This window comes from Prunus mume, linkage group LG8 (genome assembly GCF_029339155.1).
Source record: "Prunus mume cultivar Tortuosa linkage group LG8, ASM2933915v1, whole genome shotgun sequence".
Taxonomy (NCBI): Eukaryota; Viridiplantae; Streptophyta; class Magnoliopsida; order Rosales; family Rosaceae; genus Prunus; species Prunus mume.
In genome coordinates, this window is record NC_142705.1 from 19,645,862 (window position 1) to 19,661,024 (window position 15,163).

General features: G+C 39.1%; 1 protein-coding gene and 2 pseudogenes across 1 annotated transcript; 2 read left to right on the top strand and 1 right to left on the bottom strand.

Annotated features, from left to right (window-relative positions):
• The first annotated feature begins 403 nt into the window (after positions 1-403).
• Positions 404-15,163, top strand: part of LOC148914974 (TMV resistance protein N-like) — a 46,430-nt pseudogene continuing 31,670 nt past the window's right edge.
• LOC148914975 (uncharacterized) lies at positions 4,228-7,269 on the bottom strand (annotated as a pseudogene).
• LOC148914976 (TMV resistance protein N-like) lies at positions 11,097-12,642 on the top strand. Its single transcript, XM_089042634.1, has 3 exons — positions 11,097-12,029; positions 12,123-12,395; positions 12,526-12,642. Exons 1-3 carry the CDS (start codon positions 11,112-11,114, stop codon positions 12,640-12,642), a joined length of 1,308 nt encoding a protein of 435 aa, XP_088898760.1. The 5' UTR covers positions 11,097-11,111.

Sequence of the window (15,163 nt, forward strand, 5' to 3'; positions counted from 1 at the left end):
TTCTATTCTATCTTTACCTGAATTAAGATATTTTGATAATTGAAATTAAGAAAAGTTAACAAAAAATTAAAAAACAAAATATAAAATTTGTGATTTTAATTTCAGCTCTTGTAATATTAAGCAAATGATCTTTGATCTTTCTCTCTCAGCTTAGTCGGTTAGTTTATTATATTACGGCTTATTATCACAAAACGTCCTTGACGTTTGCGAAACTATCACATTGCATCCTTAAAGTTTTTTTGTATCACTCTTGGTCCCTAAAGTTAATATAGGTGCTCTTAAATAGTTCTTCTATTAAAAAAACTGTTAAATTCAGGGATATAATCGTCAAATCAATCCAAAATATATTTATATTTTATTCCCTTCCATTCTCTCTTCCTTTTATTCTTCTTTCTCTCGGCCCCGTTCTTTTCTTCTCTTCTTCTCTCTCTCTGTTTCTCTGTTTTTTTTTCTCCTTCTCTCTCTTTCCTCTTTTCTTCTTATTTTCCTTCGCTGTTTCTTTTTTCTCTTTTTCTTCCTCTTTCCTCCTTTGGGAAAGCTTCACACTTAACCTCTCCAATGGCGACTGAAGCACCATAGCAAGCCCCCAAGCCGATGGAGTCCAATCTCTTTCAATTTCCGAGGCTTCACCATCCAGCTCTTCAAATCCAACCATCCAGTAAGCTTCTCTCGCTTTTCCTATCATTTTCTTATCGTTTCCAATTTTTTCCGTTGATCTGAACTTACTTCAAACTTGTGGGTGTGATTTGGAGAAGAATGAGTTTGGAGGAGAAGTACCAGATGTTGAGGAGCATGGCAGAGGAATGTATTCGAGAGGACGAGCTTCGGAATTTGCTGGCTCATAAGTCCGAACCCATCGCCTAGATCGAATGCATATTGCTCAGGTGTTTTTTCAAATTTTCTTTAACAATCATAAAATTCATAACACATAATTGATGTTGATACTTTTTGTGGAGAGAAGATACTCAAATTGAGATTCTGCAGTGTGTTATTCTCGTGTATTGATTATTTGGATTGCAACGGACACTCTTGTGTTTTGAAAGAATAATTGTAGTAAGAAACTTAAGGGCATGTTTTCATTATATCATTGTGGTTCAAATGTGCTGTTGTGTAGGGAGTTATGAAGACGATAAATGTGAACAAGATGACCTCTGCTGGCTGCAGAGTGCAAATATGGATTGCAGATTGGTTTGCAATGCTAAACAATAAGATGGGGGGTGATTTGAAAAACAATATCATAATTAATCAACTACCAACTTTTCATACCAGAATGAAACACTAACAAGTCGCAAATATAGGTGCAGTGCAGAGGGAGTTTTACTCTGTAATTACTGAAACTACCCTACCCACCAGAGACATACATCTTTTGGCAGTGTAGACGACTGGGCAGAGAGGTTCTTCTTGGTTTGGATGGCCCACAAGGAGGACAAGCTAATTTGCTTCTGTTGGGTTTATGTGGGAAGAAATGAGGGACCTGAGAGAGTGGGAGCATTGCTGCAGAAGCTTCCATGGATAATTGAGAGAGAGAAAAGGAGAAAAAGAAGAAAAAAAGAAAGGAAAAAGAGAGAAACAGAGAGAGAGAGAGAGAGAAGAAAAGAAGAAAAGAACGGGCCAGAGAGAAAGAAGAAGAAGAAAAGAAAGAGAGAAGGGAATGAAATAAAAAATATATATTTTATAATTTTGGATTGATTTGACAATTATATCCCTGGATTTAACAGTTTTTTTACAGAAGGACTATTTAAGAGCGCTATATTAACATTAGGGTATGAGTGATACAAAAATTTAAGGATGCAATGTAATAGTTTAAACGCTGTCGACGTTTGTGATAATAAGCCTTATATTACAGTACTTTGATTATTTTATACTAAAGCATATACTTTGATACCATGGTATTTTGGATTCACCGACTTTGCTAAGTAGGTTTGCTCATTCTCCATTATTCCAGATTTTTTTATATTATTTAAGACACGAATGTGCATTAATTTTAACATTTCTAATATTTTCTATGCAGTCGAAAAAAGGACTTGTTGAATGATCAAAACTTTTGGGATTACTCGTAGTGGATTTGATCACAATCTTCAGTAAATTGCCACATCTAAGTAATTATGTTCATTCTCAATGGCGATGCACACAAGAAGAACATCTACATCTTCTCCATCTACAATACCTCACTGGAAATATGATGTTTTTCTCAGTTTTAGAGGTGATGACACTCGGAAGGGCTTTACAGATCACTTACATGAAACATTGAGAACTCAAGGAATCATAACTTTCAAGGATGAGCCTAAAATTTCGAAGGGAAAAGCTATTTCTGGAGAACTGATTGCTGCGATTGCAGGATCAAGGTTTGCGCTCATTGTCATCTCACAAAATTATGCATCCTCAACATGGTGCTTGGATGAACTTCTACACATTCTTAAATTCATGGAAGCAAGAGAAGCAGTGCTACCAATTTTCTATGATGTTGATCCATCTAGTGTACGAAAACAAACAGGGTGTTTTGAGAAAGCCTTTACACAACTGGACGAAAGATTTAGTTCAGATGACAAAACGAAGGTGCACGAGTGGAGAGACGCATTGGCGAAAGTGGCAAATTTCTCTGGGTGGAAGGCTAAGGACTGATATACATTCACTTTTATTATTTTCCCAAGGAAAGTTTCTTAAAAAGTTTTCAAAGAGTAGCCGTGTTTTTATATGATGATTTATCTATATATATATATATATAATAAAAGGCAGTGAAAATACTAGAAAATGCCCTTGATTAATGCAAACATTTTGAATTGAAATTAGTAATTAAATGAGGATAATATGGTAAATTCATACTTTTTCATATTAAAAATAAAATAAAAATAAGGGTTAATGACCTAAATGGTCCCCCAACTATCCCGCGATTATCATTTTGGTCCACCAACTAAAATTTTCAACTCAAACGTCCTTAAACTTTTTTTAATGTACCAAAATCGTCCTTCCATCAAAGTCTGTGTATTATTCCGTTAAATCGAGGGACAAAACCGTATTTTTAGGTGACTATCCTTTTCTAAAACTACTTGGCCACTGTAGCATCCCAATCCCTCCCATTTCTGTTAGAAGGCTCGATGCTTGTCCCCAAATTAGAACCCTAGGTTTGCAATGTCGGAGATTTCAACGTCAGAGATGTCAACGACATCAAGTGGGACGAGTCGGTACTGCGCCTGTGGGACGAAGATAATTCGTCGGACCAGTGGACATATTTGAACCCAGGAAGAAGGTTCGATGCTTGTGATAAAAATTGGGTAAGTTATTATTTGGGTTGCAAAAGTTGTTCTTTTCCATTTGTAATTGGTTGATAAGGTCTGAAATTGGGTAATATTTGATTTGCCAGAATAGCAGAAGAGGTATGCATTATTTCGAGTGGGTGGATAATGAAACTTGTCCAAGAGGAAAACAAGTGGTCCCTGGTTTGCTTAGAAGACTTAGAGCAATGGAGGAGGAAGGTAGAGCAAAGGAAGAACAATTGAGAGCTGTGGAAGCAAAAAAGAAAGAAATGAAGCAGAAATTGAAAGAAATGGTTCAGGAAAAAAAGGTTTTGGAATGGGGTCATGGGCAAAGACAATTGATAATGTGGGTTTCCTTGATTTTGTCTTGGGGTTTGTTTATAACATTTCTGATGAGTGGGAAGTTGTAATTGTTATGGGGTTTGTTTCTTTTGAATGTATGGGTTATGAAATGTGCATTAGTGTTCCTTGAATGTGCATTAGTGTTCTGAAATGTTCTTGAATTGAGGTTATTTGAATATCTGGGAAATGCTATTCCATTGAGTACAACAAAGTAAAAGCCATTCTATTGTTGACCACACAGGCAATTTACAAAATGGACATCCATATAAACATTCAAATTCCAATTACAGAGTTTGAGCACATGAAACTGAAGACCAGTTAGACCAATTACAAAATTCCAAATACAAAATGCACGTGCCTAGCAAAGTACATAAGCCAAAACAGACAACCAATTACACAGTTTGAGCAGTTCTAGCTCAAACCCAATTACACAAACTACACAAAATCCTCATGCCCAAAAAAGTAGCTAACCTAAAATAGCCAAGAAATTACAGAGTTTTAGCCCTTCAAACAAGAAACCAATTACACAGTCAAAAGTCAGAATCAGTCCCTTTTGTCACAAAAGCCCTCTGGCCAGAAAATTACATATCCCAAAATACACAAAATAGGATAACCTTAGCAATAATTTCCCCTATATTGAGGCCATGTTATTATCATGGGAAATGTTGTTCAAAGCTGGTCCTCCTTGTCCCATTCCTCTTGCCACCTAAACAATGTAGTAATGTCAGGTGTATAACAGTTGGAAAAATTGGCAATTAGTGAAATGAGTAAGAAATGAACCAAATGACAAAAACCTACAGTTGATCGTGAAGATAGTAAGCCTCTTCCTAAGCCTCTTCCAGCCCCCATGCCTCTTCCTAAGCCTCTACCTCTAATTGCACTTAGCTTTGAAGATGGTAAACCTCTTCCTAAGCCAATATGTGAAGATGGTAAGACTCCTTGTCCATTACCTCCAGTCACTTGGAAAAGTTACTGATGTTTATTGTTTTCCAATGACATAAGCAATAAAAATTTGAAAAAAATGAGAAAATAAAGCTTATACTTTCTTGTGAATTTGGGTAAACAGGGGCTTGAGCAACATTGCCTCTTCCTCTACTTATGCCTCTGCGTCCATCTCTATTACCTCTTGCCATCTAAAAAAAAAAATGATTTCAGCTTCATAATGACTTTTGCAATTTAAAACCACAACAACAGCTTACACTTTGTAGAGAATTAGGGTCAGCAGTAGCTTGAGCAACATTGCCTCTTCCTCTACTTATGCCTCTGCCTCCTTCTCTATTACCTCTTGCCATCTAAAAAAAAAAAATGATTTCAGCTTCATAATGACTTTTGCAATTTAAAACCACAACAACAACCAAAGCTTACACTTTGTAGAGAATTAGGGTCAGCAGTAGCTTGAGCAACATTGCCTCTTCCTCTACTTATGCCTCTGCCTCCTTCTCTATTACCTCTTGCCATCCATAAAAAAATTGATTTCAGCTTCATAATGACTTTTGCAATTTAAAACCACAACAACAACCAAAGCTTACACTTCGTAGAGAATTAGAGTCAGTAGTAGCTTGAGCAACATTGCCTCTTCCTCTACTTATGCCTCTGCCTCCTTCTCTATTACCTCTTGCCATCTAAAAAAAAAAATGTTTTCAGCTTCATAATGACCTTTGCAATTTAAAACCACAACAACAACCAAAGCTTACACTTTGTAGAGAATTAGGGTTAGTAGTAGCTTGAGCAACATTTCCTCTTCCTCTACTAATGCCTCTCCCTCTGCCCTCTTCCTCTTACTGTGTTAGAAGAAGAACCTTGCTCCATTTGGGTTGAAGATGCATGAACCTGCAAATGTATAACAAAATTATTAATGTTCCAACAAATCATCAACTTGAACTAAACAAGGTGTCTAACAGTCATACCTGTTGGGTTTCTTTGTTTTGTCTATCACATGTTGCCTTATTATGGCCTTTTTGACCGCATCCATGACATCTTATTTCAATGAAAACCCTTCTAAGCTTGGCTAATGGGGCAATATAATTTGGAGGCATAGGGTTTGGTGGGATGGGGGCTGGTATTTCAACCTCACCAAGCTCCTTCGTCCTAACTCTTTTAGGCCTACCCGGTTGTTGCTTAAAAAGTGGAGGTTTAATTGGAGGAAGTCCACATTTACTCCATTGGTCCATTGAAGGGATTGGGTGAATCACTGGTTCATAAGCCTTCATATAAGTCTCCAGCTTATAACAAGCATCCACATAGGCAATTGGGTTTTCACATCTTTGAAATATTGCTGAGATTGCATGGGGACATGGTATTCCACATAAATTCCACCTCCTACAAGAGCATGTCTTTGCTCTAAGGTCTACAACAAATTCTCCACCATAAATGTGGCTCACTTGATACAATTGCTCACCAGCCTATCTAGGAATGCATTGTGATGAACCTAGCTTGTTCTTCTCAATTATCTTGAAGATCCTAGGCCCAACAGAGTATCTCCAATTCTGACATGCAGACCTACTACTAGCCATCCTAAGCATCACATACACCCTTATCCTCTCCAAGCAACTCAAAATTGTCTTATCCCTTGCATCTAGTATGGCTGCATTGAAACTTTTACATAGATTATTCAACAAAAGATCACATTTAAAATGTGATCCGAAGTGAGATCTGCTCCAATTTCTTGCAGGTCTCTTCTTCAACCACTTCCATGCTTCCTCATCCTCATTTTTCATCTTCTCCATTTCTGCCTCCCACCAAGGCACAGTTGTAGCTCTTGCTGCAGCCCATAATATTTGTTTCAGAGCAAGACCAATATGTGATGCCCTAAAGTTACTATACAGGTGTCTCACACACATCCTGTGCTCTGCATAGCTGGAAGTACTCTCTCGATGGCAGGTACAAGTCCCTTTTGTTTGTCACTAATCACTACCCAAGCTTGTCCATTTGTAATCCCCAAATCTTCAATAAGAAGATTGAAAAACCAAATCCAAGAGTCTTTACTCTCAATATCAACCACTGCATAAGCTACTGGGAAATAACCATTGTTCCCATCCACCCCAACAGCCAAGATCTGTCTGTGATAAGGCCCTTTCAAATGGCAGTATCAACACGAATAACAGTGTCTGCAACCTTGTAAAATCCTTCTTACAGTGCAGCGAATACACACATATATTCTTTGAAACACTGTCTCACCTTTCACAATCTAAGTTTTAATCTTCAATGTACTACCCTGGTTTGCAGTTTTCAATTCTTCTGCATAATCCCACAATCTAGCATATTTTTCTTTGAAAGTACCTTCATTTAAATCTCTAGCTAGCCTCTTTGCCCTATAAACTTGAAGTTTGGTGACATTTATTTTGTAATCTGCCAACACATCTTGTTGAAATGATTTCAGATCAAAGTCTGGGTTGCACCTCAGCATGTTTGCATATCTGTCACAAAGCCATTTTGATGTAGTATGCCTAAGCTTGTCCACTCTTCCACACTGATGTTCTAGGCTCAAAGTTTTTATAGCAAATGTCGCTTCCTCTCTATTAATCCTTGATCCATATACCTGGAAATAATACCCTTTCACACATTTAGCCTGAACTCGTCTGTTGTCGTTTTTTTTCAATTTCACTTCCCTACCCTCTATAATTGCAAGCTCCTTCATAGCCTCTATCAAAAGCTTTTTGTTTGCAAACTTCATTCCCGATCTAAACTCAGGATTTTTCAAATCCACATCTCTTCTATACTGCTTAAATTTTGGCAGTTTTATTTTTTTCTACCATTACCTCGTAATCGCCCTACTTCCATTGTCAAATTCTGACGTGTTAGCACCATCTGATGACACCTCTCCTTGACCACCATGACTAGTCCCCTCATCAGCTACATTCTCTCCAACAGTTGGCCTATCCTCTGCCTCATTGTCACTGAACTCATAATCACTGTCTTTAATTTCTGAATCTGCATCTTCATCTTCATCTTCATTTGGCAATTCTGCCCCTTCATTATCAATTGTCACATGTGCCCCTATATCTTCATTTGGCAATTCGCCCCTTGGGTATCAATAGTGAAATGTGCCCCTATATCTTCATTGGGTAATTCTGCCCCTACATCTTCATTTGGTACCTCTTTCACAGCATCTTCATTTGGTAATTCTACCCTTGCATCTTCATTTGCCACTTTTGTCCCAACATTCTCAAAAGTCTCCTCAGCTTCAACTTCAATATAATCCACCCCATTCACTTGGTAATTCTGAGTCAAATCCCAATCACAATTCTCTGCATCTGCATCATACTCATAGTCTTCAATCTCACTATAGTACAACACAATAATCTTATTGGATGGTATGTGACCAACTATTTCAACCACTGTAGCATCCGATGTAACAAGCTCTAGTCCACCCTCAGGATTTTTACACCTAATTTCCAAACGTTGCTCAACTTGAGAAATGTCAACCTCATACCCAAAACCTCTCCCAATTTTCAGTAAATCTAACAAAGACAGAAAGTCCTCTATAATATTGTCCAAATAACAGACCTTACCCATCTTATAATCCCCATTTTCAAACCAGTCCCCATGATGTAATTCTAGAGTGCACATTCCATTGTCAGCTGCAAAATTGAAACAAAAATATGTTATTCTAAAGTTATAGTTTTGTTGTTAATGCTAACGACAACAAGGCAACAATTACTGAGTTGGGTGTGAACCAAACAACCAAGGGACCACAGTCATTGAAAAAAAACACCCTAAACCCTAAACATGCAGGAACCACAACCAAGGGACCACAGACATAAAGCTTACACTTTACAGTCAATGTAGCAAAAGCCAAATCCACATCCACATACAAGAAAGTGATTCCTTTACCCTTACTTTAAACATAAAACAACCAAAAAGCCAAACACAAACACAGAAAAAGGAATCTTTATAAAGAAACCACAGTTCCAGACAAGGACAACTCATCCATTTCCAAACAAAAACAACATAAAATGCATTATAGAAGCCCTTACCGTATTTGGGAGTCTGTCTACCCGAACGGAATTCGAACTCCATTATCAGCAACTAGTGAATTTCCCAAAATCTCCAAAAATCCCCAAAATCAAACCCTAACCCAACTCCCAAATTCGAAATCCAAAACTAACACTGAAATTACATACTAACTTCACCAATTCAGCGACTACACTACTACAAGCATCGACCAATTCAGCAACTCGCATTAGAATCTCTTTCACTCGATGGTTTTCGCGGGAAATGAGAGGCCTTCTCAAAATGTTGACGTATTTTGGAGGGATGTTCGTTCTGAGTGATAGGGCTTCTCTAAAAGTCGTATATACCCTTCAAAACTCAGTCACGTGGCCATCACGTGATCGAAAGTGACGGACTCTGTCACGGAAGGACGATTTTGGTACATTAAAAAAAGTTTAAGGACGTTTGAATTGAAAATTTTAGTTGGTGGACCAAAATGATAATTGCGGGATAGTTAGGGGACCATTTAGGTCATTAACCCTAAAAATAAAAACAATCATATAATAGGTACTATTTTTATGAAATACAACTACCCATTATTTATTTTAATTAAAATTAAAAATTACAAAAAATACGCGAAGGGACTTAGTATATATAAAGGCAGAAGCATAAAATAATGGTAAAACATTCAAAAATCCAAAATATACCCTTGATTAACTAAATTGCTCAAAGTTATGTATATTTAACATTCTAAGGGTAAAATTGTAAAATACTTATAATTTAAATAAAGAAATTAAAACAAAATTCAAATTCAAAACCCACTTACGATATGGTAGTTACCTCCACCTCTGCTTCTTTTTCATTTTTTTTAATAATTAAAACAAAAAATATGAAACACACAAAGATTACAAATACATATTAATTATGAAAAATGTCTTGACAACAAAAAATACACAGTAATTACTCCACCTTTCTCGAAGACTTGATACCGTGTCTATGAGTATAACTATAATTAACTCTTTTTGTTTTTATGACATTATTATTATAAGAAATAAGCAAAATGTTAGTAACATGTCAATTTTAATTGACATGGCACAAACACATTAGCGGCCACATAATGTGGTCAGTTATGTGGTCAAAATATTTAGAGTGTCCAAATAGGATGTCAATGAAGTGTTAGTTGGATTGGCTAAAGCCTTTGGTGTGCTCCCAAATGATTATGGGTTCAAGCCACCATTGTACACGCATGTGTGTCACCCCTTTCCTCTTCATAACTTCGGCATAAAAAGAAAAAAAAAAGTCCAAATAGCATTAAGTTGGTCCCCACGTGTGTGAGTTTCCTCTCTCTCCCTTCCAAACTTAGGCAAAACAAAAAAAAAAAAAAGTGTCCAAATAGCATTACTATAAATTTTATCGCAAAAATTAAATCCAAGGACAATTGTTTAATGTTCTTCAGATACACACAGAGTTTAATTAGACAAATGATTGAGATATCAATTAATTAGACAAATGATTGAGATTTACGGTTTGTAGCCAGGGGGTGAAATTAGTGAAGGGTTAGGATTTGGGATGGTTTATTATGCCAGATTCATTAGCTACAAGGGGTTTCTTGATATCCATTTAATTTTCAGTTTTATTGAAAACTGAAAACATGTTTGGAAACAAATTTCATTTTCTATTTCAAAAAAGTGAAATCTAATTTTCAGAATTACATACCCTTTTTTTTTTTTTTAAAAACTCGAAAGTGTTTTTAGTTTTTAGTTTTCATTTTCATTTTCATTTTTTTTGTCCTCACTTTTCATTCACCAATTTTATATCACCACACATGCATTGAACTCCAGTTACTAATACTTGATATTTGGGACCTCCTGAATTGGATATGGCCCCTCAACTCTTGCATTCAGCCGAGGACATCCAAGCATGACGACTTTCAAATAAAAAAATTTAAAAAAAAACATCCTAACTTCAAAAATTTCACCAAAAAATACTATGAACTCTTTGTAACTTACACTTTAATTCTATGATATCTAATTCACCATTTGACCAATTTTTTTTATTTATTTCAATTTCTAAGTTTCACATAAAACTGAAATTATTAACCAAACAACTTTTTAAACAAGATTTTTTTTAAAACTAAATTGATCACATGCAAATCATAATGACTAGTTTGGTGATTTTCTTTTGCGCTCTTATTGTGGATAATATTAGGCCTACTTGGCTATTGCATAATTGGATTTGGGCACATGCAATGAATAATATAGCTGCTTCTTTATCGACCTTAAGCCAGGAGTATTTTTATATATGGTCTGACAACCTTTCTTTTCAGTGATCAAGAGTATTTGTATAAAAACTAGAGAAAAACATATCTGCACGTTGATTCTTTATGACTGATATTGATGTTAATATGTTATAGGTACGAAACCTTGCTCATCAAAGATATAATCGATGTGATATGAAAAAGATTACGTCCTACATCGTTTACCTCTGTGGAGAACTCTTGTTGGATTAGACTCAAGCATGAACTCAATTGATTTATTGTTAGGTGCAGGAGTCGATGATATTCGCTTTATAGGGACAAGGGGTATGGGTGGGATTGGTAAAACAACTATGGCTAGGGTTGTTCGCGAGAGAATCTCTCCTGAATTTGAATTCAGCATATTTCTTGAGAATGTCAGAGATAATGTTCAAAAAGGTTGTCTAATATCCCAACAAAGAGAAATTCTTTCAAGGGTATCGATGAAAACGATTGACATATTTAATGTTCATGAAGGATCCACAATGATTAGAAGATTACTTCATCACAAAAAGGTTCTTCTCATTCTCGATGATGTGACCGACTCAGATCATTTAGATTATTTGGCTGGGAAGAAAGAGTGGTTTGGTTCTGGGAGTAGAGTGCTTATTACTACTAGAGATGAGCATTTGTTAATTGAACATGGAGTGAAGAGAAGATTTCAGGTCAAACCTCTAAATCATGATGACGCTCTTAAGCTTTTTAGTTGGAAAGCTTTTGGAAAAGACCACCCTGAAAAAAACTATATTGAATTGTCTAGCTGTGTTGTGAGTTATGCCGATGGTCTTCCACTAGCTCTTAAAGTTTTGGGGAGTTTTTTGCGTGAAAGACATGTAAGTGCTTGGAACAGTGCATTGGGTAAACTAAAAGGTATTTGTAACACAGTTTGGGGGACACTTCAAATAAGTTACGATGATCTAGATGACAAGGAGAAGAAAATTTTTCTTGGCATTGCGTGTTTCTTTAACGGGGAGAAAGAAGATCGAGTTATAGAAATCCTAGACAGTTGCGGCTTTTGTGCAGGTATTGGAATAGATGTCCTTATTGAGAAATCTCTGTTAACTAATTCATATGGAACTCTATGGATGCATCAGTTGCTCCAAGAGATGGGTCGTGAAATTGTCAATCGAGAGTGTCTTGATGAGCCAGGAAATCGCAGCAGGTTGTGGCGCCATGAAGAGGCCAAGCATGTCTTGAGCAAAAATACAGTAAGGGGACTCTTAGTTTACAAATGAGTTTCAGTTCTTTTCATATGTTAGTTATATGAGCTTCACTATTCTTTATCCGTGCATGTTTGATAGGGAATTGACGCAGTAGAAAGTATAACCATGGACAAAACTAGGCCAGTGGTGCACGCGAATGCTAAATGCTTTTCAAGGATGAAGAAACTGAGACTTCTCAATCTTGCTAATGTGAACCTCTCTAATGATATTGAATATCTCTCCGATAATTTACGAAGTCTTGAATGGGCTGGGTATCCTTCAAAATATTTCCCCTCACATTTCAATCCAGAGAACCTACTAGAACTTAACATGTGCCATAGTCACATTGAATCTTTTTGGATGGGTGTTAAGGTACGTTATTACTGCTTTATCTTCTATTACCTTTAAACATCGAAGATTTTTTTTATATCTTTTATGTGTTCTTACTTGACAGCCTTTCATAGAATTTGAACCTAATTTTTTTGCTGTGTTCTTTTGACAGCTTTTATACAATTTGAAAATCATTAAGCTCAGCCACTCTTTGAATCTTATCAACACCCTGCAGACTTTAGAGGTGTTGACGCAGAAAAATGGTTACGCATTTTTCCGCGCAACTTAGTGATATGTTTTTCCTTCGGTATGCTATGGCCTCGGTAGAGTGTTATACCAGTAAGATAGCAAACGCTTGGTAAGCCCTAGGGCACCGGTGTGGAACCGGCCGAAGGCTCTCCGATGCTTAAGTAAGTACGGAGTTTAGTAAGTTTGAACTACTAGATCAATAGGACATGCCATGAGTTCTGATTTCTTACCTCCAAGATGGGATAGTTGTCCTCTTTTATAGGCCTTGGGAGGTGTGCATGTTGCTTAGAGTTTCGATGTGGGACTTTGGACATCTATTGTGGGACTGCCACGTGTCGAGGTAAGGTTGCCTAATAGAGCGATCGGTAGATCGATGCGAAGGCTCCCATAGCTCCAGCTTGGTCCACGTGTCCGATGTTCATTGGCTGTTCATTTTGGTATAAACAGGAGTCCCCCAAGTCCTCTTGCGAGAATTCTCGGAAGGGGATTTGAAGTTGTCCTCGGAAGGGAACGTTGCCCTACCGTTCGGTAATCCAGCCAGTGAAGGGACTCAATTTTGGCTCTTTCGTCTTTGTTCGCTCGGAGGCTGACGTCGGGGAAGTCAGAAGGTCGCGTCAAGCGGACGAGTGAAAGGACGCCTGTGCGCCTCGTCTTCCGTGCCTCGAGTGCCGTTTGTCCCCCATAGGATGAGCGACACGTGGCGAGAGTCATCATGGTGCGCGGCACATTAATGCGCCGTTTGGCTTTTGAAGGTGTACCGTTGTGACTTCTCTCCCTATAAATAGAGATGACCGGTGAATCACTTGCGCTGCGGCGAGGCTGTTTGAGGCGATTTTCGACGAGCTTCCGGCATTCAAGGCTATTTTGGTAGACGATCGGCAAAAGCGATTTCACTAGACGATCGGCAAGAGAAGCGTGGTTCGTGTGTTCCTATCCAGAACTCGATCTAAGGTACCGTTCAGTAATTTCGACTTACTCCCTTGTTTATCTTGAGTTACTTCCTTCCTTGGTTTGAACTAGACTGACCATAGGGTTCCATTCGGTAGTTTAGTCGCCATAGGTAAGAGGTAGGAGACGTAGGATAAGCGTCCAGAACCTTAGTTTCCTTTTCCTGTTTTTGTAGATGTCTGATAGCGAGTCATTCTCCGAACGCGAGCCCAACGGGTTCGATGACATCAGATAGTCTCTTTGACTCTGACGGTGAAGCGGCAAGGGCCGATGCCGGGGACGGAAGTGATACCGATGTCGAGATACTCGGTAGAGCCTGACTCGTTCCCACATGCTATCGGAAGGGGTTGATGGCCCCTCGGTGTGGGTGGCTGATTTATAGCGGCGGTTTACGTTAGTCAAGCCCCATCGGGGCGGCGCTAATGCGCGGATCGAGGCCTCCACTTCCGACCATGGAGAGTCACACGCGAACCGTCCATTCGGCGAGGGTTTCATTAGTCTTCCCTAGCAATCCCGGGAGTGCGGAGTGGGTTAGAAGGAGATCGTCTTGGCGTAGGTATTAGGCCCAATAGGATCACTTGAGAGGGAGATGAGGTTCCGTGTGAATACCTCATACGGTTGGTGGGATGAGATCCCAACTCTACGAATCTTTCGCTGAAGCAGCGAAATCGTCTTTTCTGGGACGTACTTCTGAGTAGAGGCTCCCTACGCCTGCGTCGTTCAAAGGATCACGGCGCGAATAGGCTATATTCTGGCGAGTTCCCCTAACCACAGTAGCGCTAATGGGTGTAGTCACGGCGTCGGCATGGTGGTGAGAGCCTTCGTGCGGCGAGTTCTCCCATCTGTCGCATTACGAAGTCGAATCTGCCCGATCACGGGGGTTGGGTTCGTTCTAACTGAAGGCTACGGCGTGGCATTTGTATCGCCGTGCCAACCTCCCGAAGCGTGGAGAAGCGGCGAGTGCTTTTTCCGGTGACTGGGAGGCGCCCTCGGGACATCCGTTCGTTTCCATTCCTACCACGTTCCAAATTGCGGTGAAGCCCATCTCTGATTCGGTAGGGCTCTTAGTGTGCCTTCTTCGGAAATAATGGTCTGTTTCCCCCTTTTATGCGGTGTAAATTAAGCGACCCGAGCGCTTCAAGCGAGATCCGTCGGATCGAAAGGTGAGGTGAAGGTCCACTGCGGTGGAGAGGGTTTATCTTGCGTTCTCTTCACCCCAATCTCATCAAAGCTCAACTTCGATACTGCGAGAGTAAGTATACTTAGCCATTTCGATATAGTCGATTGCAGTAATCGATATCAGCGGATCCTTGATTTGCGGTGACCAGAAGAGGGAGGACTACTGGCGAAGAGGATGAACGAGTCCTCAAGCGGCACTGCGTCATCGGGAGGGGTTGACCCGATGACCTAACTCTAAGCGAGCATCGTCGGATGCATGCTAAATCGGCCTGCGCCAGGCTTCACCGCCGTCCTTCTCTGGCGAGTATTCACGCGGTACCTCCTCCAAAGCTGCCGCAAGAGGCCGATCACGGTCGATCCAGGCGATCCTGCTCCAAAGCGCGGGCGCCATGCGAGCTTGCTCGGGCCATTTTGCTGCCGAGGATACAGGCGAC

What these genes read in the sequence shown, in the direction of transcription:
- LOC148914976 (XM_089042634.1), top strand. Translation starts at nt 11,112, where the DNA reads ATGGGTGGGATTGGTAAAACAACTATGGCTAGGGTTGTTCGCGAGAGA. An exon ending in ATGTCTTGAGCAAAAATACA is followed by an intron (nt 12,030 to 12,122) that starts GTAAGGGGACTC and finishes CATGTTTGATAG; the next exon opens with GGAATTGACGCAGTAGAAAG. An exon ending in CTTTTTGGATGGGTGTTAAG is followed by an intron (nt 12,396 to 12,525) that starts GTACGTTATTAC and finishes TTCTTTTGACAG; the next exon opens with CTTTTATACAATTTGAAAAT.